Source organism: Entelurus aequoreus, linkage group LG03 (genome assembly GCF_033978785.1).
Source record: "Entelurus aequoreus isolate RoL-2023_Sb linkage group LG03, RoL_Eaeq_v1.1, whole genome shotgun sequence".
Lineage (NCBI taxonomy): Eukaryota > Metazoa > Chordata > Actinopteri > Syngnathiformes > Syngnathidae > Entelurus > Entelurus aequoreus.
Window position 1 is genome coordinate 59,561,656 of NC_084733.1, and position 25,298 is coordinate 59,586,953.

The window sequence follows — 25,298 nt, forward strand, 5'->3', positions numbered from 1 at the left end:
ACGGCCGGGTTAACTTATAAAGTGCAATTTTAAATGTCCCGGGGAACTTCCGGTTCGAAACGCCTCTGAGGATGACGTATGCGCGTGACGTAGCCCGGGGAACAGAGGTATGCCTTCCACATTGAAGCCAATACCAAATAGCTGTTTTCATCTCATTCTGGATGTATTCTGGACATCTGTGTTGGTGAATCTGTTGCAATTATGTTCATTGCATTATGGAGAAAGAAGCTGAGCAAGCAAAGAAGAAAGTTCTCGGTGCAAAGCGGACGTATTTTGCGAAGGAAGTCAGCAGCAACACAACACAGCCGGTGTTTCATTGTTTACATTCCCGAAAGATGCAGTCAAGATCGAAGAACTCGGATAACAGAGACTCTAACCAGGAGGACTTTTGACTTCGATACACAGACGCCTGTAGAGAACTGGGACAACACAGACTCTTACCAGGATTACTTTGATTTGGATGACAAAGACCGTGACGTGCTACCGTGAGTATGCAGCTTTGGCTTCCAAACATTTGATCGCTTGCACGTACGTGCGCGTCACATACGTAACTTTGTTTAAATATATAACCTTTATGAACCTTGGGTTAGGTGAATGGTCTTTTGGGCTGAGTGATTGTGTGTGTTGATCAGGTGTTTGAATTGTATTGGCGTGTTCTATGGAGCTAGGAGCTAGCAGAGGAGCTAGGAGCTAGCATAAACACCTAGGTGTTTTTATGCAGGATTAATTTGTGGCATATTAAATATAAGCCTGGTTGTGTTGTGGCTAATAGAGTATATATGTCTTGTGTTTATTTACTGTTTTAGTCATTCCCAGCTGAATATCAGGTACCGTGAGTAGCAGCTGTGCTTCCAAACGTTTGATCGCTTGCCAGTACGTGCGCGCCACGTACGTTACTTTGTTTAAATATATAAGCTTTATGAACCTTGGGTTAGGTGAACGGTCTTTTGGGCTGAGTGATTGTGTGTGTTGTGCAGGTGTTTGAATTGGATTGGCGGCTTATATGGAGCTAGGAGCTAGGAGCTAGCATAGGAGCTAGGAGCTAACATAACAAACACTTAGGTGTTTTTATGCAGGATTAATTTGTGGCATATTAAATATAAGCCTGGTTGTGTTGTGGCTAATAGAGTATATATATATGTCTTGTGTTTATTTACTGTTGTAGTCATTCGCAGCTGAATATCAGGTCACCCCCAGCTCTCACAGCATCTTCCCTATCTGAATCGCATCCACTCCCCACTAGTCCTTCACTTGCACTTTACTCATCCACAAATCTTTCATCCTCGCTCAAATTAATGGGGAAATTGTCGCTTTCTCGGTCCGAATCTCTCTCGCGTCATGCGGCCATCATTGTAAACAATAGGGAACTTTGCGTATATGTTCAATTGACTACGTCACGCTACTTCCGGTAGGGGCAAGCCTTTTTTTATCAGATACCAAAAGTTGCGATCTTTATCGTCGTTGTTCTATACTAAATCCTTTCAGCAAAAATATGGCAATATCGCGAAATGATCAAGTATGACACATAGAATAGATCTGCTATCCCCGTTTAAATTTAAAAAATTCATTTCAGTAGGCCTTTAATAATAACAGAAACACTCTTTATCAAATGTAATCAGATGAAGGAAAGAAGGAATTCATTGTTGTGGTACTTTTTTTTTTTAGACTTTCAAAGATGATTCACGAGATGTTGCCTTTAAAAAAGGTGCCTGTTGCCACTTGACGTGTGACTTGAGCAAGGAAAAAGGTCATTAGCTCAATGGAGGCCTGCGACTGCATAATTCTGCATAATAATTTAACTTACTTAATTAGCTGCATCACAAACAAATGCAGATATTTTACTAAAATACTCATGCTGATGGCTGAAACTTCCTCTTTGCTCTCCCAATTTCCCAGCGTGGAGCGTTCGTATTAATTAACTGACTTTTTGTCCATTTATGCTCATTACATGCATGAATATATTGTTAAGTATGTAAGCGTGTAATGTTTTTGGTGTGACAATCATTGGTACTTTAATCTTTAATCTTTATTATTTGTGATTTTATCATCTATTACATAATCAGCAAATTATGTGAATTTCAATGACCAATTATGTATTCATGTGAACTTTATTGATTTAGTTATTTACTTATTTGGTTATTTGTGTTCCAAATTGAGTACAGGAATTGAACTTTTTTATGTGATTACTGAGAAAAAGAAAATCTGTAGGATTAAATAAGCTCTGCATTTTGCTTTTCATTTGGACTGGTTTATAGTCAAAGTAGCTGTAATTTAATGCTAATTGGTTGTCTATAAGGACTTCTAAGAAGTTATATGTATAGGTATGATGGACATCGGAGATTTAGGATACTTTATAAACCTCACATTGATTTTGTTTAACACATTTTAGATGAAAGACAGATGTCCTGGCTCAATAAGTCCTCCAGTCTGTGACAGCACAACAGTAGACCACATGGACTTGGACATAAACAGCATAACACCTGATACCACTGGAACAGAGGAACCCTGCTCAAGTCAGAAAACAATTGACACCGTAGTTGTTTGTGCTCCCCTCAAAAAACATGGAAATAGAGTTTACAACAAAATACATTATTGCTTGTATTGCAGTAAGCCTTATGCCAAGATGGCAAGGCATCTAGAAAGTGCACACAAAAACCCATTGGAAGTAGCCACAGCTCTTAGCTTTCCAACGAGTTCCATGGAGAGAAGGAAGCAGCTAGACTATATTTGTAATAAAGGGAACTATGCTCACAATGCTGCTATTATGGAGTCAGGAAAGGGTGAACTAGTGCCATTCAAACGACCACCTAAAGAAGCTAAAGGAAATGATTGTATGCACTGTGCATATTGCCAAGGACTGTTTACCAGAAAGGTACTGTGGAGACACATGCGAAGTTGTTGCCTCAAACCTGCATCAGTCACCCGAAAACCAGGAAAGAACCGTGTCCAGTCCATGTGCACATATACTGGGCCTGTGCCTTCAAGTATATCCAAACAACTGTGGGGAGTAATAAGTGCCATGATTCCTGATCCAATCACAGAAATAATAAAAGATGACCATGTCATCACAGATGTTGGGCAGCACCTGTTAAACAAAAGTGGTATGTCAGCAAAAAATCAACAATGTGTCAGAGAGAAGATGCGGGAATTAGGAAGACTGATTCATAATGCCAGGAGAGTACTACCTTGAAAAAAATGGAGGATTTTGTGAATCCTAAGAACTACTTGGAGATGGTCAAAGCTGTCAATTGTACTTGTGGCTTTGATAGTGACACTAACAAATTCTGGATTCCATCACTGGCAAATAAACTTGGGAATTCCCTGGTTAAAGTCAGCAAACTCTTGAAAGCACAAGGTTTGATCATGAACAATGAAGAGCTGGTAAGGAATGCCACTCAGTTTCAAGAAGTACACCGTGAGAAGTGGAACAAGTTGATCTCTGCAACAGCCATATCTGAAGGAAAGTGGAATGCACCACAACTTATGCCCTTCACTGAGGATGTTCAAAAAAGGCATCAGTTTCTCAGTCAAATGCATGATGAGTGCAGCAGTGCGCTATCTGAAAATTCTTCCACAAAGGCCTATATGTTTGACACAGATCATCCTCTTTAACAGACGAAGAGAAGGAGAGGTAGCAGTCATGACCTTGTTGGCTTTTTTGTCAAGAGACACAACTGATCCTCATGAAGAGCTGGACTGGGCACTCTCTGAAGTGGAAAAAAACAGTGCAGACATATTTCAAGGATTGTCATCAGGGGAAAACGAGGCAGACCTGTTCCTATTCTCTTGACTCCAAAAATGGTGTGTGCATTAGAACTTCTCATTAAGTACAGAGAAACTTGTGGGATTCTCAAAGACAACAGTTACCTGTTTGCAAGACCCACAGTGATGTCGCATGTCCGTGGTTCAGACTGCATACGAAACTATGCAAAAGCATGTCATGCAAAGTGTCCTGTGTCACTTACATCCACAAAACTACGAAAACATGCTGCCACCCTTTCAACTGTGCTAAACATGACAGACACAGACATGGACCAGCTAGCCAACTTTGTTGGCCATGATATTAGAATCCATCGCGAGTTCTATAGACTCCCTGAAAAGACACTGCAGCTGGCAAAAATCACCAAAGTTTTGATGGCACTCGAGCAAGGTCGATTATCAGAGTTCCATGGCAAGAACTTAGAAGAAATCACAATTGGTCCAAATGGTATGTTGTCATCTTTGTTGTTTCCTTTGTCTATAATTTTTTTCCATCCTTTTCTTTAGTTTGAACTCAATTATAAGCTTAACATGGTATGTCTCCCACAGAAAGTGTTGTGGCAACTGAAGAGGAAGATCTTACCAGAGAGGACGAAAACTGTTCATTTCTTGATAATGGTATGTAATGTCAATACTAATTTTTGTGGTTTATTAAATGTATTTGACAGTATTCGCAGTAGTTTTAATGGCAATATATGTCTTAATATTCTGTTATTTAGAATTTTTTCTGAAGTTCCATTTGGTTAGCACTCTAGAAGTGCATGTGGCCTATGGTAAGCATGACACTGAATGTTTATTACATTGAACCAACAGAAGAGGGGGCCTTTCCAACCACTGAGGAGGAAGCAATACCATCCCCCAAGAGACTGAAACGACTTTCAAAAGAAGAGGAGGTATCCTCAGGAGATCTTGCAGTGAGACATTCTTCCAAAGGTAAACTGTATACATAAACTGTTTTTTTAGTCAAGTTTTTTCAGTCTTTGTTTTCTCACAAATAATGCAAATGCATATGTATGCATTGTTCTCTGTGGGTTAGAGACATTATAGGAAACAAATGTATAACTTAATTTCTTAATTTTCTTTTATTTATTTTATTTTCATACACATATTTTGTATGGTCACTTGCAGGTAAAGCTGCCCAGAAAAGAAGACCCTGGACAGAGAAAGAGGTGAAGGCTGTCGAGAAGCACATGAGCGATTCATCCCTTCTGGTATTGTACCAGCAAAGAGTGACTGTTTAAAATGTTTGAGGGCCGAACCGGAAGCTCTCCAAAACCGGGCAAGCATTGAAGTTCTATGTGTACAACCACATTACGGCCTACAAAAGGAGATTGCAGGTAAAATAGTAGATTAAGAGATAATCAGCAAGACTGGTTAAGTAGAACAGTTTATGTTCTTTATGTTCAATGTTGTTAAAGATAAAAAGTAAAAATAAAAGTTTAAATGAGTTTGTATTTTATTTATGTGGTTTAAGGTAAGATAATATCATCTTTTATTGATCCCACAACAGGGAAATTTGGGTTACTTTGTTTACGCGTTTCAAATATTGGTAAGAGAGAAAATAAATTTTCTTGATAAGTGAAACATTTGTCCCCACAAGTGTTGATCAAAAACTTGGTCCCCATTCCAATGATAACATGTTTGTGTGTGTGTGTGTGTGTGTGTGTGTGTGTGTGTGTGTGTGTGTGTGTGTGTGTGTGTGTGTGTGTGTGTGTGTGTGTGTGTGTGTGTGTGTGTGTGTGTGTGTGTGTGTGTGTGTGTGTGTGTGTGTGTGTGTGAGACAATTGCAATCTCAATTTAAAGCAAGAAAATGGAGTCACATTTTTTGCAGAATCACATAGGCCTGTATGCAATAATACATACCTGGTGCAGAGCCCCAATTATCTTGCGCGTTTCTTGATATATCATCTCTGGGTTCCAGTGACTATTGAGACTCTTAAGTGTCGCCGCAATTTGATTGTGTTGCCTCAGCCACAGCGTATGCAAACAAGTCAAAGGTAAGCCCTCGTTGACTCGACTGTCTCCAGCACTGAAACACGCCACTCTTTGTTCACCAACAACATGGAGGCAGTCTGATGACTTAGACTCTTGGAAAGGGAGGAATGGTCTTCCTTTAATGTCCCTAAAGTACTTATTAACTTTCAGTTTCCCCTCACGTCTGGAAAGATCTCTGAGAAAGTTGTTGACTTTTGGACTGGAGCCATACACAGAGGAAGCATCAATGAAGGATGTGATTGCATTCATCTGTTGTTGTTGCAGGGCTTGACACATGTCATTCCCAAAGCTGGTGAAACAAGCTGGCAAAGAGCGTTTGAAAGGCATGCAGCTTTTTGTACCTGAGACCTTACCATCCGTCTGGAAAAAACAAATTAAATTATAGTCATTTTTCCTCAGAAGGGTTTGAAGCACAGTGTTGTATTGTCCAAACTGTCTCCTCTCTCACACACACAATACACAAACTTCTTTAGAATAAGTGTTTAAATAACATTAATTAGGATGGCAATTGTTATCAATATTTTGTATTCAATTAAATTATTGTGAAAAATGTTTAAGCTGTTTTTGTGTTGCACAAGGGTGAGTACAGTGGTACCTCAGGTTTTGTTAGCTGATACAAAATCTCAGACAAACCGTACAAAATTTCCCAATAAGAAATCATGTACTTTAAATCAAATGAAGCTATTTCCGACACCCAAAAATATCAACACAAAACACATTTTATAGAGAATAATTATAGTCCGAGATTTAGAAAACAATGTGAAATACATATACATGACAAACAAAATGGATAAATGAACATTTACATATTAACTTTATTTAAAACTCTCGTTAGCATTGACAGCAATGAACAGCAAGGGTCTGGAATGAGGATCAGCGTCTCCAAATCTGAGGCCATGGTTCTCAGCAGGAAACCAATGGTTTGTACAGTGCAGGTAGAGAACGAGACTCTGTCCCAGGTGGAGGAGTTTAAGTATCTCGGGGTCTTGTTCACGAGTCAGGGAAAGATGGAGAAGGAAAACAGCCGGAGAATCGGTGCAGCTGGGGCAGCATTGCAGTCTCTCTGCTGCACTGTTGTGACGAAACGAGAGCTGAGCCAGAAGGCAAAGCTTTCGGTCTACAGAGCTATTTACAGACCTATAGTCATGAAGTGAGGGTCATGATCGAAAGAATAAGATTGCGGATACAAGCGGCCAAAATAAGTTTCCTCAGAAGGGTGGCTGGCATCTCCCTTAGAGATAGGGTGAGAAGTTAAGTCACCCGAAAAAGACTCAGAGTAGAGCCGCTGCTCCTTCGCTTGGAAAAAAGCCAGCTTAGGTGGTTCGGGCATCTCGTGCGGATGCCTCACGAGAGTCTCCTTAGGGAGGTCCTCGTTGCACGTCCCACTGGGAGGAGACCCCGGGGCAGGTCAAGGACCAGATGGGGGGATTACATCTCCTCTCTGGCCTGGGAACGCTTCAGGATCCCCCAGGAGGAAGTTGCTAATGTTGCTCTGGAGAGGTAAGTCCGGGGGTCTCTGCTGGAGCTATTGTCCCCGCGACCTGATTCCGGATAAGCGGTTGAAAATGGATGGATGGATTAATCGCATTTTGTTCATAGTTAACTCAAAATTAATGGTGATTAATCGCAGATATATATTATTTTGTAATCATTAATATGTGTACCCTAGACATATAATTTTCAAGTTTTAACACGATGTCCATCCATCCATCTTCTTCCGCTTATCCGAGGTCGGGTCGCGGGGGCAGCAGCCTAAGCAGGGATGTCCAGACTTTCCTCTCCCCAGCCACTTCTTCCAGCTCCTCCCGGGGGATCCCAAGGCGTTCCCAGGCCAGCCGGGAGACATAGTCTTCCCAACGTGTCCTGGGTCTTCCCCGTGGCCTCCTACCGGTCGGGGGTGCCCTAAACACCTCCCTAGGGAGGCGTTCGGGTGGCATCCTGACCAGATGCCCGAACCACCTCATCTGGCTCCTCTCGATGTGGAGGAGCAGCGGCTTTACCTTGAGCTTCGCCCGGATGGCAGAGCTTCTCACCCTATCTCTAAGGGAGATAGGGTGAAACTCATTTCGGCCGCTTGTACCCATGATCTTGTCCTTTCGGTCATAACCCAAAGCTCATGACCATAGGTGAGGATGGGAATGTAGATCGACCGGTAAATTGAGAGTTTTGCCTTCCGGCTCAGCTCCTTCTTCACCACAACGGATCGATATAGCGTCCGCATTACTGAAGACGCCGCACCGATCCGCCTGTCGATATCCCGATTCACTCTCCCCTCACTCGTGAACAAGACTCTGAGGTACTTGAACTCCTCCACTTGGGGCAGGGTCTCCTCCCCACCCGGATATGGCACTCCACCCTTTTCCGGGCGAGAACCATGGACTCGGACTTGGAGGTGCTGATTCTTATCCCAGTCGCTTCACACTCGGCTGCGAACCGATCCAGTGAGAGCTGAAGATCCTGGCCAGATGAAGCCATCAGGACCACATCATCTGCGAAAAGCAGAGACCTAATCCCGCAGCCACCAAACCGGAAGGCTGCCTTTTTCTAGGCGCCTTCACTGCGCCTAGAAATTCTGTCCATAAAAGTTATAAACAGAATCGGTGACAAAGGGCAGCCTTGGCGGAGTCCAACCCTCACTGGAAACGTGTCCGACTTACTGCCGGCAACGCGGACCAAGCTCTGACACTGATCGTACAGGGAGCGGACCGCCAAAATCAGACTATCCTATACCCCAAACTCTCTGAGCACTCTCCACAGGACTTCCCGAGAGAGAAGGTCGAATGCCTTCTCCAAGTCCACAAAACACATGTAGACTGGTTGGGCAAACTCCCATGCACCCTCAAGGACACTGCAGAGAGTATAGAGCTGGTCCACAGTTCCACGACCAGGACAAAAACCACACTGTTCCTCCTGAAATCCGAGGTTCGACTATCCGGCGTAGCCTCCTCTCCAGTACACCTGAATAGACCTTACCGGGAAGGCTGAGGAGTGTGATCCCACGATAGTTGGAACACACCCTCCGGTGCCCCTTCTTTAAGAGAGGAACCACCACCCCGGTCTGCCAATCCAGAGGTACCGCCCCCGATGTCCACGTGATGCTTGAGTCTTGTCAACCAAGACAGCCCCACAGCATCCAGAGCCTTAAGGAACTCCAGGCGGATCGCATCCACCCCCGGGCCTTGCCACAGAGGAGCTTTTTAACTAACCTCGGCAACCTCAGCCCCAGAAATAGGAGAGCCCACCACAGATTCCCCAGGCACTGCTTCCTTATAGGAAGACGTGTTGGTGGGATTGAGGAAGTCTTCGAAGTATTCCCTCCACCGATCCAAAACATCCGCAGTCGAAGTCAGCAGAACACCATCCTCACCATACACGGTGTTGACAGTGCACTGCTTCCCCTTCCTGAGGCGGAGGATGGTGGTCCAGAATCGCTTCGAAGCCGTCCGGAAGTCGTTTTCCACGGCTTCCCCGAACTCCTCCTATGTCCGAGTTTTTGCCTCCGCGACCGCTGAAGCCGCACACCGTTTGGCCTGTCGGTGCCTGTCCGCTGCCTCCGGAGTCCTATGAGCCAAAAAACCCCGATAGGACTCTTTCTTCAGCTTGACGGCATCCCTCACTGCCGGTGTCCACCAAAGCGTTCTAGGAATACCGCCATGACAGGCACCAACTACCTTGCGGCCACAGCTCCAATCAGCTGCCTCGACAATAGAGTTGTCCGGCACCTCCCTCGTGACATGTTCAAAGTTCTTCCGGAGGTGGGGAATTTAAACTCTTTCTGACAGGAGACTCTGCTAGACGTTCCCAGCAGCCCTTCACAATGCGTTTGGGCCTGCCAGGTCTGTCCGGCATCCTCCCCCACCAATGCAGCCAACTCACCAACTCACTGATCGGTAGAAAGCTCCGCCCCTCTCTTCACCCAAGTGTCCAAAACATTAGACGGCAAATCCGATGACACAACTTCAAAGTCGATCATGGAACTGCGGCCTAGGGTGTCCTGGTGCCAAGTGCACATATGGACACCCTTATGTTTGAACATGGTGTTTGTTATGGACAATCTGTGACGAGCACAAAAGTCCAATAACAAAACACCACTCGGGTTCAGATCCGAGCGGCCATTTCTCCCAATCATGCCTTTCCAGGTTTCACTGTCGTTGCCAACATGAGCGTTGAAGTCCCCCAGTAGGACAAGGGAATCACCCGAGGGAGCACTTTCCACTACTCCCTCGAGTGTATCCAAAAAGGGTGGGTACTCTGAACTGCTGTTTGGTGCATAAGCACAAACAACAGTCAGGACCCGTCCCCTCACCCAAAGGCGGAGGGGAAGCTACCCTCTCGTCCACTGAGTTGAACTCCAACATGCAGGCGCAACAAGAATTGCTACCCCAGCCCGTTGCCTCTCACCGTGTACAATGCTAGTGTGGAAGAGAGTTCAGCCCCTCTCGAGAGAACTGGTTCCAGAGCCCTTGCTGTGCGTCAAAGTGAAAAAACTATATCCAGCCGGAACTTCTCCACCTCGCGCACTAGCTCAGGCTCCTTTCCCCCCAGCGAGGTGACATTCCACGTCCCAAGACCGTCAAGTGCCCTGCCTTCGCCTGCCGCCCAGTTCACAATGCACCCGACCTCTATGGCCCTCCTATGAGTGGTGAGCCCATTGGAGGGAGGACCCACGTTGCCTCTTCGGCCACCAGGCGCTCGCCATCGTGCCCCAACTCCGGGCCTGGCTCCAGAGGGTGGCCCCAGTGACCCACGTCACGGCGAGGGAAATCGTAGTCTCGGTTTTTGCATTTCCATAGAAGTCTTCGAGCTGCTCTTTGTCTGATCCCTCACCTAGGACCTGTTTATCTTGGGAGACCCTCAGGGGGAATTGTAGGGCAACATAGCTCCCAGGATCATTGGGACACGCAAACTCCTCTACCACGATAAGGTGGCAGCTCAGAAAGGAGTTTAACACTATGTACGGACAATTAATTTGCTTTAAACAAATGTGTTTTAAACATTATGCTTTTTTAAACAGCTCAACACAAAAAAGATAAACATAATTTAATGACAATTTAAAAAATGCTTACTGTGTGTTGGTGTCTTGCCAGATTTTGTATTTTGTAGAAATACAGAATTTCTATTCCTGCTTTAGAAATACTTGTGAGAGGAGGAGATACACTTCCATGTTTAGATAACAGTTTCATGCATAATTAACACAAAATAAGATTGCTAAACATGTCAAGTCTTTTCTCATACCAATCGGCGGCTTCACAATAATAGCGCTACACTTCATATCCGGTGACAAACAAAACAACAACAAATCGTCTGACAATTGATCATGCTATTATATTACTCTGTGTTATTATGTGATATTTCTACCTAACTAAATGTTTTCTGGCAGATTTAAATTAGGTGTATTGTAATGGCAGCTTCTATGTGAAGGAGAAAGACTTTCTCTCTTTGAATAATTTAGTTTTCTTTTTCGCTACCACTAAGACTAGGTTTAATACTGCAGGCATGCCTGCTACTGCCCTCTGCAGCCCACATTGGGTAATTACAGTTCACTACACAATATCACCATCACTATGGCATATTATTTTATAACCTGTTCTGATTGATCGTTCGCAATTGCAGAATGTTTAATAGGCTGAATATTAAATTGTATTGATAAGTATGTAGAGATGGTTGAAACATTGTCATGCAGATATGAATGCCATTAACTTGCACTACTGTGCAGAAGTTTGGGGCAATAATTCCATAAGCACACTACAGGACATAGGGATCACACAAATACACTGTTTTTACATTCAAAACTATTGAAATTTAAAGACTTTGTGAAACTACAAACAGTACAAATAACATATGAAGCAAAAAAACAACAACTATTCACTGCCTGGAAATGTGCAAAAATGTTTAACTGAAAGGGTAGGGGGTTAAAATTTAAGGGGTAATTTAAATCTTAAAATTCAGAATGTACGCACAACACGAATAAGCTTTTGTGTTTCAATATTTGGGGTTAAACTATGAAACAGTTTGAATGCAAAATTAAAAGAATGTCCAAACTTAATTTTGTTTAAAAAAATTATACAAAGACATGATTTTGAATATGTAAAATAACAAGGGTTTCTAACAATCACAACATGTTTACGTTATTATTATTATTCTAATTATTTGGGAAGTTATTTACTTGTTATTGGTTGGTATCAATTAGTATTTGTATTCATGTGACTGTGTATATTGGACGTATGTACTGTATTTTTGTGCCAAAGAAAAGTGAGTAAAGTGGATAAAAGATTATTGATGATATATTGTAATATTATTGTAATATTGTTGGATAATGATAGTGATGATAAGAAAGCTAGTTATTTGATTCATAAAATAAGGGGTGGGCATAAATAAAATTCACTTATTCCCACTCCTTTTTGGATAGGCAAAAAAACAACCATTATGTATTGTTTCTTTTTTTGTTTTGTTTTCATTGTGAGATATTTGTTTCTATTTCTGTACCTTACTGTAATGTTATCAAGAAAATTTCCTTTTTTCATATTTTTTTATTTGGCTTTATTTTTAACATATCCAAAATAAACTACTACGACTAGTAATTTATACAACATGTAAAGTACAGAATATTAGAAACATTTATTTATGTGGAAAAAAATGTCACCAAACATTTTTGACAATCAAAGCATGACCGTAACAATCCACATTGTGTGTTATTAATGTGTGAAACTGGAAGTGTAACTCCTCTCCTCTTAATGCAAGTGCTCATAAAGCAGTATTACAAATTATGTATTCCTACAAAATAGAAAATTTAGAAAGACACCAACGCACTGCAAATATTTGTTTTATTCTCTTCAAAAACGTGTTTATATCCTTTTCCTGTTGAGCTGTTTCAAAAAGCATGTTTAAAAACATTTAATTAAGGCAAATTCATTTCCAGTCATTCTTTAAAAACTTGAAAATGATCTGTCTAGGGTACACTTATTATTGACAAAAAAGTTTATGCGATTATCGCGATTAATTAATTAAAGTCTTGTCTTGGTTTTTTCTGTCTTATGATTTGCATTTTTTATTTTGAAAAGCAACTCCTCTTGTTTCAGATCACGGGTCCTTCCTCTTGTGTCACCAGTCTGACGTCATCCCTGACCCTTGATTGTTTCCACCTGTTTCCCATTACCCTCATGTTCCATACAAGCCCATGCCTCCCCTTGTTCTGTGCATCCATGTTCATGTTCATGTCCATGCCTTGCCTCGTCCCACGTCTACTTCCTTGTATCCAGAAATTCCCATGCTGAAATTTTGAGTTAACTTGTTCTCCTCCCTTTGAGCGACTTTTGTTATCTAGCCTTTTTTCAACCGCAGTGGTGAGTTATGATTTTTTCCTAATGATCTTCCTTCCTCAAAGTTTTTGAGTGATTTTTTGTTTACATTTATTAGAATAAGATTAGAGTAGTAATTTTTATAGTCGTTGTTTTCTTCCTCCTGTTGGAGCGTTTTTTGTTAAAGTTTTTATAGCAGATACGGCGCTAATTATAGTTCGTCTTTATTTTCGTATTTCCTCCTTTTGGAGTGATTTTCGTTTTTTCCCTTTTTGGAACCTTTTTTCGCTGTCTGTTTTTTGTGACTCATAGTAATTGAATATACTCTGCTCTGGAGGTTAAAGAGTTTTCAAAATAAAAGCTTTATTTAGAATCCCATCTCTGCATCTGAGTCCCTTCCTTCGTCCAAGCCTGACAATTTTTAGTTAACTATGAACAATGTGATCAAATATTTTGATTGTTCGACAGCCCTTATGTATATATATATATATATATATATATATATATATATATATATATATATATATATATATATATATATATATATAATCTATAGACAGTATGTAAATCATATTTCAAAAGGCACCAATAATGATTTGAATCTACATTAAAAACCCTTCCTTGTGGTCTCGATATAACCTGTTTTTGAGTCTTTCTTCAACTGTGCTTTTTGGAGGCGTTAATGCAAATGAAACTACGCCCCACCCTCTCCAAAGGTATCATAATCTATCTTTTGAAAATGTACACTGTTTAAATACATACATCTTGAAGCCGTCACTGCTATTTTTTATAGACACGGTCAAAAATAAACTTCATAAACAATATATAGATTCACCCAGTCACACCATTAATTACACGTTCACACTATTCGATTGATGAAGACTCTGCATACAAAAAGCTGATTTTAGCAGCAATAATGTCACTGCATGTCGCACGTCTCTGTTATAATTTGCAGGCCTTGATTAGATAAAAATAATACTTAATCTGATATTTTCTGTATGTTTACTCATAGCCTGCATCAGAGCTTGACTTAATGTTCAAACAAGAACGTCCACCTTGCTGTGACGTCACAATGTACCTAGTCTGCACAACCCCGCAAACCTATTCATGCTTGATTAAAAAGCTGCATGCAAGCTTGAGATTTGATGCTTTCGCATTTGGCACCTGCATTCAAAATTATAACAACTGTCATTAGTCAGAAAAGACTACATTTATCATAGGTCCTTTTTAAAGGAGCACTAAGTAACTTTTCAACCTTCATAAAACATTTTCATAACTTTTGGGATAATACATGGACTTGCAACTAGTTAAATGGCACCTCTGTCATGGCCTAAGGGGGCCTCTATTGCTTTTAGTGGCTCTTAGCAGCTTTGAAGAGGACGGCAGGAACCTGGCCACACAAAAAACTACAAATGTGCTGATTTGCTTTACGGCATACGTCACTCCCCCTTTCCCCATTCATTAAAAAGTTGGAAGTCGATGTGAACACCTACATGCCGCTAGTCATCATGGGAAATGTGGTGTTCTGGCAAAGCACTACCGCTTTGGTCCATGGGCACCACCAAAGTCAAGCAAAACTAAAAGTTCTTAAATAGGGCTTTAAGTTATAAAAAGTGTTCAATACATATGTTAGATTTTTAACAGTTAAAAAAAGGTTTTAGAGCGATGCTTTAATGCTTTGTTGAGGTGTAATATAAAGGGAAAAAACTAAAGTACGTTAAAGCGCAACAATAATCAGTGATTATTTAATACCTCTCTCAAACAGAATTATGCAAGAAGTTGTTTAAGGCTACAAAAGCGTCTTAGTAAGTAGTCTTGTAAATTAGTGAAAAATTAAAATTAATTGAAGATGAAACGTCTAACTGGAACTGTACAGGTTTTTGGATGATAGAGTATTTACATGCTTTCAAATTACCTGGATGGGAAAGCAAGGAGGCACATTCTTACATGTGCTCACGCAGTCAGCTTCAGGTGAAAATTTTAGGTTTCCAGGGCTTTGAGGGGTAAAGGTCATGTCATGGTCGATATACTGGCCCCATTCCACCAGCATATGAGAGTAGGCATCGTCTTTAGACGTAAACGAGCTTTTCATTATGGTCTTGCTGACTTCCCATGCCTGTTGACACAAAATCAATTGTTTTGAAAACCAAACGATGCAGTGAATTTAAAAGTAGGACACACCATTCTGTTTTTAACAAAGCGTAATAAAAATGATATCGTGAATAAGCCAGTTCAAATGAACATTATAAATATTATTGGTTGCAATTTAGCAAGTCCAGTAACTAACTAATGTGTGTACAAACGTATATAGCATGTATATAAAACATATTGTATGCATTCCACCAAAATTCCCTCACGTTTTATTTTATTGCTCTATTGTTATTCATAGTCACTTTTATTTTGTAATTATATCCATCCATCCATCTTCTTCCGCTTATCCGAGGTCGGGTCGCGGGGGAAGCAGCTTAAGCAGGGAAGCCCAGACTTCCCTCTCCCCAGCCACTTCGTCCAGCTCCTCCCGGGGGATCCCGAGGCGTTCCCAGGCCAGCCGGGAGACATAGTCTTCCCAACGTGTCCTGGGTCTTCCCCGTGGCCTCCTACCGGTCGGGGGTGCCCTAAACACCTCCCTAGGGAGGCGTTCGGGTGGCATCCTGACCAGATGCCCGAACCACCTCATCTGGCTCCTCTCGATGTGGAGGAGCAGCGGCTTTACTTTGAGCTCCCCCCGGATGGCAGAGCTTCTCCCCCTATCTCTAAGGGAGAGCCCCGCCACCCGGCGGAGGAAACTCATTTCGGCCGCTTGTACCCTTGATCTTGTCCTTTCGGTCATAACCCAAAGCTCATGACCATAGGTGAGGATGGGAACATAGATCGACCGGTAAATTGAAAGCTTTGCCTTCCGGCTCAGCTCCTCCTTCACCACAACGGATCGATACAGCGTCCGCATTACTGAAGACGCCGCACCGATCCGCCTGTCGATCTCACGATCCACTCTTCCCTCACTCGTGAACAAGACTCCGAGGTACTTGAACTCCTCCACTTGGGGCAGGGTCTCCTCCGCAACCCGGAGATGGCACTCCACCCTTTTCCGGGCGAGAACCATGGATTCGGACTTGGAGGTGCTGATTCTCATCCCAGTCGCTTCACACTCAGCTGCGAACCGATCCAGCGAGAGCTGAAGATCCTGGCCAGATGAAGCCATCAGGACCACATCATCTGCAAAAAGCAGAGACCTAATCCTGCAGCCACCAAACCAGATCGCCTCAACGCCTTGACTGTGCCTAGAAATTCTGTCCATAAAAGTTATGAACAGAATCGGTGACAAAGGGCAGCCTTGGCGGAGTCCAACCCTCACTGGAAACGTGTCCGACTTACTGCCGGCAATGCGGACCAAACTCTGGCACTGATCATACAGGGAGCGGACCGCCACAATCAGACAGTCCAATACCCCATACTCTCTGAGCACTCACCACAGGACTTCCTGAGGGACACGGTCGAATGCCTTCTCCAAGTCCACAAAACACATGTAGACTGGTTGGGCAAACTCCCATGCACCCTCAAGGACCCTGACGAGAGTATAGAGCTGGTCCACAGTTCCACGACCAGGACGAAAACCACACTGTTCCTCCTGAATCCGAGGTTCGACTATCCGGCGTAGCCTCCTCTCCAGCACACCTGAATAGACCTTACCGGGAAGGCTGAGGAGTGTGATCCCACGATAGTTAGAACACACCCTCCGGTTCCCCTTCTTAAAGAGAGGAACCACTACCCCGGTCTGCCAATCCAGAGGTACCGCCCCCGATGTCCACGCGATGCTGCAGAGTCTTGTCAACCAAGACAGCCCCACAGCATCCAGTGCCTTAAGGAACTCTGGGCGGATCTCATCCACCCCCGGGGCCTTGCCACCGAGGAGCTTTTTAACTACCTCAGCAACCTCAGCCCCAGAAATAGGAGAGCCCACCACAGATTCCCCAGGCACTGCTTCCTCATAGGAAGACGTGTTGGTGGGATTGAGGAGGTCTTCGAAGTATTCCCTCCACCGATCCACAACATCCGCAGTCGAGGTCAGCAGAACACCATCCTCACCATACACGGTGTTGATAGTGCACTGCTTCCCCTTCCTGAGGCGGCGGATGGTGGTCCAGAATCGCTTCGAAGCCGTCCGGAAGTCGTTTTCCATGGCTTCCCCGAACTCCTCCCATGTCCGAGTTTTTGTCTCCACGACCGCCGAAGCCGCACATCGCTTGGCCTGTCGGTACCTGTCCGCTGCCTCAGGAGTCCTATGAGCCAAAAGAACCCGATAGGACTCCTTCTTCAGCTTGACGGCATCCCTCACTGCCGGTGTCCACCAACGGGTTCTAGGATTACCGCCACGACAGGCACCAACTACCTTGCGGCCACAGCTCCAATCAGCCGCCTCGACAATAGAGGTGCGGAACATGGTCCATTCGGACTCAATGTCCAGCACCTCCCTCGTGACATGTTCAAAGTTCTTCCGGAGGTGGGAATTGAAACTCTCTCTGACAGGAGACTCTGCCAGACGTTCCCAGCAAACCCTCACAATGCGTTTGGGCCTGCCAGGTCTGTCCGGCATCCTCCCCCACCATCGCAGCCAACTCACCACCAGGTGGTGATCGGTAGAAAGCTCCGCCCCTCTCTTCACCCGAGTGTCCAAAACATGAGGCCGCAAATCCGACGACACAACTACAAAGTCGATCATGGAACTGCGGCCTAGGGGTCCTGGTGCCAAGTGCACATATGGACACCCTTATGTTTGAACATGGTGTTTGTTATGGACAATCTGTGACGGGCACAAAAGTCCAATAACAAAACACTGCTCGGGTTCAGATCCGGGCAGCCATTCTTCCCAATCACGCCTCTCCAGGTTTCACTGTCGCCGCCAACATGAGCGTTGAAGTCCCCCAGTAGAACGAGGGAATCACCCGGGGGAGCACTCTCAAGTACTCCCTCGAGTGAATCCAAAAAGGGTGGGTACTCTGAGCTGCGGTTTGGCGCGTAAGCGCAAACCACAGTCAGGACCCGTTCCCCCACCCGAAGGCGGAGGGAAGCTACCCTCTCGTCCACCGGGTTGAACTCCAACATGCAGGCTCTGAGCCGGGGGACAACAAGAATTGCCACCCCAGCCCGTCGCCTCTCACTGCCGGCAATGCCAGAGTAGAAGAGAGTCCAGCCCCTCTCGAGAGAACTGGTTCCAGGGCCCTTGCTGTGCGTCGAAGTGAGTCCGACTATGTCTAGTCGGAACTTCTCCACCTCGCGCACTAGCTCAGGCTCCTTCCCCCCCAGCGAGGTGACGTTCCACGTCCCAAGAGCTAGCTTCTGTAGCCGAGGATCGGACCGCCAAGTGCCCTGCCTTCGGCTGCCGCCCAGCTCACATCGCACCCGACCTCTATAACCCCTGCTATTTTGTAATTTTTTCAGCAAATAGTTCATTTTGGGAGCATGTGTCATTTTATTTTGAAGTCCTACCTTCTTCCGGTAGTGACTTTGTCGTCCTCACTTGCTGTTGAGACATGCCTTGAGGAAAATTGTAGAAAAAACTAAGAAAATATTTAACCAATGGCTACAGAGAGATTTATCCTTAAAAGGCAGAACCTTGCTTTCCAAAGCAGAAGTAGAAGAAGGCTTTCTTTAGATGTTAACCAAAATATATGTAAGACTATTGACAAAATACTTGTTGACTTTATTTGGAAAAATAAAATTCTATATTAAGAAATCTGTTATAATGAACAATTACAATCAGGGTGGTCTAAACTTTCTGGATTTCATTACACTAAACAACACCTTCAAGATTAATTGGATAAGACACTATTTGAAGGACCCTACTTCATTTCTCATTAGGGTTGCAAAGGGGTGGAAAGTTTCCGGTAGATTTCTGGAAACTTTCCGGATATTTACCACGGGAAGTTAAGCTCGGGAAGTTTGGAAATATTGGCCATTTTTTGATTTTTCTAAGTTGGACACCGTCCATGGGAATTAATAGGAATACATGGGAATTAATGGGGAATTACAATAATTATATATTATTGGGCACTTGTATATATGCTGCTGCATCTCTGTGGCATTTTTGACGTAGCTCTTTGCACAGTATTTGCGAATGTACACAGCCTTTCCGTCTACTTTGGTTGGGGTGAAATGTCTCCACACATCAAATGGTGTACGTGGCATTATTCTGTTTGTATTTATTTATTCTTGTAAAACACTAATGTAATGCCACACACAGATATAAATAGTCAGCTAAACAATTGGAGTAGTCTTTAAAAATATTTTACTGATGGACAAATTAATGTAAATAGGCTAGATGAATAAATGAACACTCAATCAGCATGCTAAATCAAACTACAACCTACATTCTTGTATGACAACAGAATGGCTAGCAGAACAGAAGGCAGAGGAAATTACACGTTTTGATTTAGTATTTGCTCGTTGAACTTTACAGATCACAAAAGAGGTAAATTCGGATCGCTAACATTGTTGGGGCGGCGTGGCGAAGTTGGTAGAGTGGCCGTGCTAGCAATCGGAGGGTTGCTGGTTACTGGGGTTCAATCCCCACCTTCTACCATCAGAGTCACGTCCGTTGTGTCCTTGGGCAAGACACTTCACCCTTGCTCCTGATGGCTGCTGGTTAGCGCCTTGCATGGCAGCTCCCGCCATCAGTGTGTGAATGTGTGTGTGAATGGATGAATGTGGAAATACTGTCAAAGCGCTTTGAGTACCTTGAAGGTAGAAAAGCACTATACAAGTATAACCCATTTATTGTTAGCATAAATTAATGGGATTTAACATAGAGAAAATTTGCATCACGACTAACGGAGAAATATTTTCGGTTCATTATGAGACTGTGGTGGTACATAAACCTAGCTAGCTAGAGATATTGGCCCCAAAATTAGGCTGACCATATTCTGAAATCCCAAAAAGAGGACATATATGCGTGCCAAGGCCGGGACTAGGTGAAAATTTGCCAATGATACTCGAACTTGCTTTATAAATAATATATTTATTTAAATAAAGCATTTTTCTCCTCTGTTGACAGCAGTGTTGGTGCTAGGAATTTTCAAAATGTAGTAAATCAAGTAAAACAATGGGGTACCACAGTAAAATTTTGGGGTCCCACTTTTTTGTAAGCGTTTTGAAAACAAATGATAAATGGATGCATTATTCTGTTGTATCTCACATTCTATATTGTGTTTTGGAAAAAGGTTGTCATAAACGTTACTTCATCCATTAAAAAAATAAATAAAAAAAGAAGTAGAAAATGGATGGATGGATGGAAAACTAATTTTAAAAAGTATGTTTTTGGGGTGGAGGAATCTGATCGGGTGCTAGTTAGCTTGAAGCTAACAGCTAGCCTGTCTCCATCCTGGAACAATGTGGATCCAGCGGGAGATAAAAGTAAAGTTTCCATGGACTCACAAAGACTAAAACAAGACATTTACTGGAAACTTGGCACAGGATGAAGTTAAAAAGGTTGACTTTACACTCACCTTATTGTTTACCATCAAGTCTTTCTTTTGACAGCACCTCGCACTAAAATTGTCCCAGTGCAAACTGAGGAAGTGTTTGTCATTGACAAAACTTTCGGCCAATCAAAATTTACGACCAATAAAATCGCAATACACTGGGACGGAAACGTGACCTGGCAAATATAAACAAAAACACTGGCGGAAAGCAATAATCAAGACAATAAAAAAACAAGTAAGCCGGGCGGTAGGTAAAAAAAAGAAAAAAAGTCCTTTCTGATTTCAATGCTTAAAAAGACACAAAAAGTGCGGTAACGCCAACACTGCTTGACAGTATAACAAAATAAGTCCCACTTATATTCTGTAACTGTGTGGAATGCTAAAACACCTTCTGCTGCGTTTACAATGTCTTCTCCTTTTCCAGGTCGCACAAAGTACTCTGTCAATTTAGCAGACGAGCTCTCGCCCTGCACAGCTGTTTTGTACTTTGTAGTGTCGATATGGGCTTGTAGATCTTTATTTGCCACAGATACATACGTTCCTGCTTTGCACACAGTGCATTCTGCTTCCCATGTGTCACGGCCAGGACCAAAACAAATACTTTTTCCGCAAATCATCCGTGAAGTTGCATTTACGTTTCGGCATTTCTTGTTTTCATGTCTGTCTCTCCACTCACTAGCTCTCTCGCTCTGTATCTGCCCCTCCCTTACGAATGTTTCTGCGTGCGCATGTAACAGGTACTTTAGCTAGTATAGTAGAAGTTCTCAATATTGGGCTAATCAGAAGTCTAGATTACGACTCGGGAGAGAGTAGGACAGACACAATTAAATGCTTTAAATGTTACTGGTGTTATTTAAATATGTACAGTGCAACAAATAGTGGACAGACATTGATAGGAATGGCCATTCAAAACAATAGAAAAAAACAAAAAGGAATCTCAACAAACAATGTTGGTTTAGTTCATTGATTAAGAGTTCAGGTAATTCATACAAGGTAGTATCAAAAGTTCTGATCGCAGTCCATATGCGCATTCACAGTTCATACGGCCACACGGGTTGGGGTTGTGGATATGGCAGTTTGTAGTGAGAGTTCTCAGTTTATGGGCAGGGTGTGTATGAGGTAGTGCAAAGGGCCGCAGAGTAATGAGGTGCGAGGCAAGGGGATCGGCTATAAGCCGCCTACCGGCCCGACCAGAGCAGGTGGAGTTCAGGGGTTGAGAGGTGGAGATCCTTGGGTTCGGGCTCAAGGCCTATCTACAGCTCGCCATCCAAGACTTAGGGACCTGGCCTACGTAAACACAGGACCCGGAGTTCAATCAATGTGCGCACATAAACATCAACATTAAGTCATATATCGTTCGACCTTCAATAAATAAGTTACACTTATTATTATCATTAGCAATAATACTGCTGACATTAACAATATTAAACAATCACATGTATGTACAAAATAACAAACACGACCGTACACAGTGTTGTCACTATGACGGGTGTAACATGAACAATATTAAACAATAGAAAATAACAGTGACGTCACTATGCCGGGTGTAACATTAACAATAACAGTGACGTCACTATGACGGGTGAACAGTGTTCATTCATTGTCTTTACCGTAGCATAAAAAGTGCAGTCACCATATGTAAGTACCCAAAATAAAGACTCGATATAAATATAAATTCAATGGGATCAGAAACATTGGAGGAAACGGGATTAAAAGCCGATGCTAACCGCCCATAGACAATACATGGGTACGGCTAGTAGCTACTATTAGCAAACAAATTCACTTACCAACTCGGCTTAATATCTTAACATCGACACACTCTCTCGTCGCAACTCGGCCCTGATGGTCGGCACCTATAAGTTTACAATTAGTTGTAAAATGTTGGACGGTTGTTTTTACGATATGCAGGCAAACGACAACTTTAAAACATACCGGCTTCAGATGTCCCTAGGCTTAGCCACCGCACCTGGCAGCCATCTTGGGACGGTGGATCATATAGAGCGCGATAGGCTGCGGCGGGTCACGTGATAGGCTGCAGCGGGTCGCGTGAGCGCGTGAGTTAAACTCGCGAGATTAAACGTGGAAAGGGCGCATGTAATATGAGGGGATGCCATGAGAGGAAATATCGCTTATTTCCCACCCGTGTTACACGCACGCCTCCACACTTTGTTTTGTTTAACCCCTTCTTAACTCTGGACGTACATTGAAAATACACGCAACCCTAATTAAAAATGCCGGACATTTGAGGCATTTAAGAAACCCCGCCCGGACACCCCAGACACCCCCGCAAAAGAGGACGTGTCCGGGGGAAAGAGCCTACCCAAAATCATTTAGCAAGTACAGGAACAGCTAGCTAGCTTGAGTGGAAGTCTGCTGGAGTAGTCTACAGACATACAGTAACAATTACACTTCTATTAAACTTAAATACCATAGATCAAATATATTTACCCCAGTAATATCATCAAAACTTACCTGACTGGATGAAGTCCTTGGGCTCAAATACTAGTGTGGCCTCAATAGCCCTGCTGTAGTGCGTAGCATGCTGGGAATTATATGTGCATGTGATGGAAACATGCACTGCACATGTGATGGAGGAATGCACAGTGCAGGGTTGAAATTCTACTGAATTTGCATTAAACCTGTCACAGCGCGGACTCGACCCCGCTTTTCCCGGGAGCTGCCGGGACCTCTGCTGGCAGCGTGCTTGGAGACAGTGCAGCATGCCCACACAGCGACAAGGCTGCAGGCAATTGCGCATCTGCGCACCTGGACCTGATGAGAGGGAGCGGCATAAAAGCTAGTGGACCCAAGAGACCTTCGCCAGAACTTAGCCAATCTCCCTGAGTAAGCATCACGTCTGGCACCCCTCCCTCGTTCCTTGCTCGTCTTCTTTGTGTTCTTCCTCATTCCCGTTTTGATGTCTTTTGTGTCTTCCCTGTTGCCTGTGATCGTGTCTCGCCTCACGACCTCCTCCCGGATATCTGCTTGCCTCCCTCGATCCTCGATGACTGCTTTGACACGGACATCGTTGCCTCTCTCCAGCCCCCGGCTGCTTGCCTCCCCGCTGACTGCCTCTTCGCTTTATCCCTTGGATTCGGCGAAAGATTCATTCAACACGCACCGCAACATCCTCTGGTAAAACTCACGTTGTCAATTCCGCACATCGTCCGCACTCATTCACTTGTGGTAGCACACACACCCCACACATTCATCAAAGGTTTAAATAAACCTGGTAAACCGCAGTTCCGCCTTGGTGTCCCCTCTTTCCCTTTGACACATACACAACAGTACGTTCTGGCCAAAAACATGGCGGAACCAGGCAACACCAGTGAGGCCCAGTCCCGATCCCCCAGGACATCCAGCCTGTCTATCCTTACCCACACAGCAGAAGACTGCTATACGGATCCGCCTTCAAGTCGCCCAACCCGCGTTACTGTCACATTCGTTTTGGCTCCGCCTAGAGGATATAGCTCCGCCTCTGAAAATTGTACGGTCAGACAGCGGATCCTGAGCGGCCCCGTGTCTGATTCGCGGACGCGGCAAACTAAACCGGCGCGCGCTGAGCCGACCAATGTCGACGTGGACGCGCGGCTATAAAGTGTACGCGCATGAGCCAAGCTCTATCATTTCTCGGCTTTGCTGGAACACGAACGTAAGTAGATTTATTGATTTATTGCTACATTCACAGTAAAGATCGGCCTTTGTGTTTCCATCATCATTTATGTATGATTGTAATGACGTTGTTTGATATAAGGACTAAGTAAAACTTTAAATTCTGTAAAAAAAAAAAGCTATTTTATTTAAAAAGGAATAGCAATTTCGGCAGAATATGTTATGACATATTCTGCCGAAATTGCTATGGCCGTTAAGTAAAGTTAAGTTAAGCAAAGTTTCTTTGCTGTGTATTTTTCTTGATGTGACGCTGCAGCTGCAAGTCACGTTGTCTCTCGATCCTTTTGTTTTTTTATAAACTTTTTGGTTGTCGCTCTTAAAGTATTCTATAAGAATGCACACTGTCTGTGACTTGTTGATAAACATGCGGGTTAAATTCCTGGATTATGGTTGTTAAATTGTCCTCAGACTTTTATATGCTAAATGCTGCCGATAGCATTAAGCTAACCATGTGGTTAGCTTAATGCTATGCTCCCGCTAGCTTAATGCTAACGGCAGTTATTACGGTGTTTCCTGTTCTCGTGAGTTTGCGCACGAGCAAAAAACTCCGTGTCTGTGTGGACATCTTGTGTGCCGCTGCATGTGGTATTTTACAGGGGTGTCCAAAGTGTGGCCCGGTGGCCATTTGCGGCCCGCAGGTCATTTTTTAACGGCCCATTTTAAAATACAAATAAAAAAATTAAAAACATAAAAAGTGGTATGAAAGACCAAACAGGTGAAATGTAACAAGAAAATGTTGCAATGTTTACTCTAATAACACAAAGCTGCCATGCAGGCTGTTTCTTTCTTTAAAAAATAATGAATCAAAATCAATGTTATTATGAATTATTGACCTATTCAAGGCTCCAATTACGTCACATTAAATATTGCACTTTGAAATATTTTTTGGGGAAAATGTTGCATATTTTGTGTTTGCCATATAAAAAATTGAGCTGTTTTCTTTTTTTTAAAGAAGGGCCTAAACAAACAAACAAAAAACATAAACAACAATAAAACTTGTAATTGACAGATAGATCTGAAGTTGATCTCGAGATTATTGTGTTAAAAGTAAACAGTAAAAAAAATGTATAATTTATTTTTTAACACTTTAATGAGT

The 25,298-nt window shown here is 43.2% G+C and overlaps 1 protein-coding gene and 1 long non-coding RNA gene across 2 annotated transcripts in view; both read right to left on the bottom strand.

The window, feature by feature from the left end:
- tpo (thyroid peroxidase) overlaps window positions 1-25,298 on the bottom strand; it is a 112,201-nt gene that overhangs the window by 56,130 nt on the left and 30,773 nt on the right. The window contains exons 5-6 of the mRNA XM_062040859.1: window positions 14,968-15,168; window positions 5,623-6,114 (exon numbers count right to left, since the gene is read on the bottom strand). Coding sequence (XP_061896843.1) covers window positions 5,623-6,114; window positions 14,968-15,168 — 693 coding nt within the window. The remainder of the gene's footprint in view (window positions 1-5,622; window positions 6,115-14,967; window positions 15,169-25,298) is intronic.
- Window positions 19,927-23,209, bottom strand: LOC133646682 (uncharacterized). Its single transcript, XR_009825334.1, has 3 exons — window positions 22,463-23,209; window positions 22,318-22,383; window positions 19,927-21,817 (listed from the first exon to the last, which is right to left on the bottom strand). It is a non-coding gene; the product is annotated as an uncharacterized LOC133646682 (long non-coding RNA).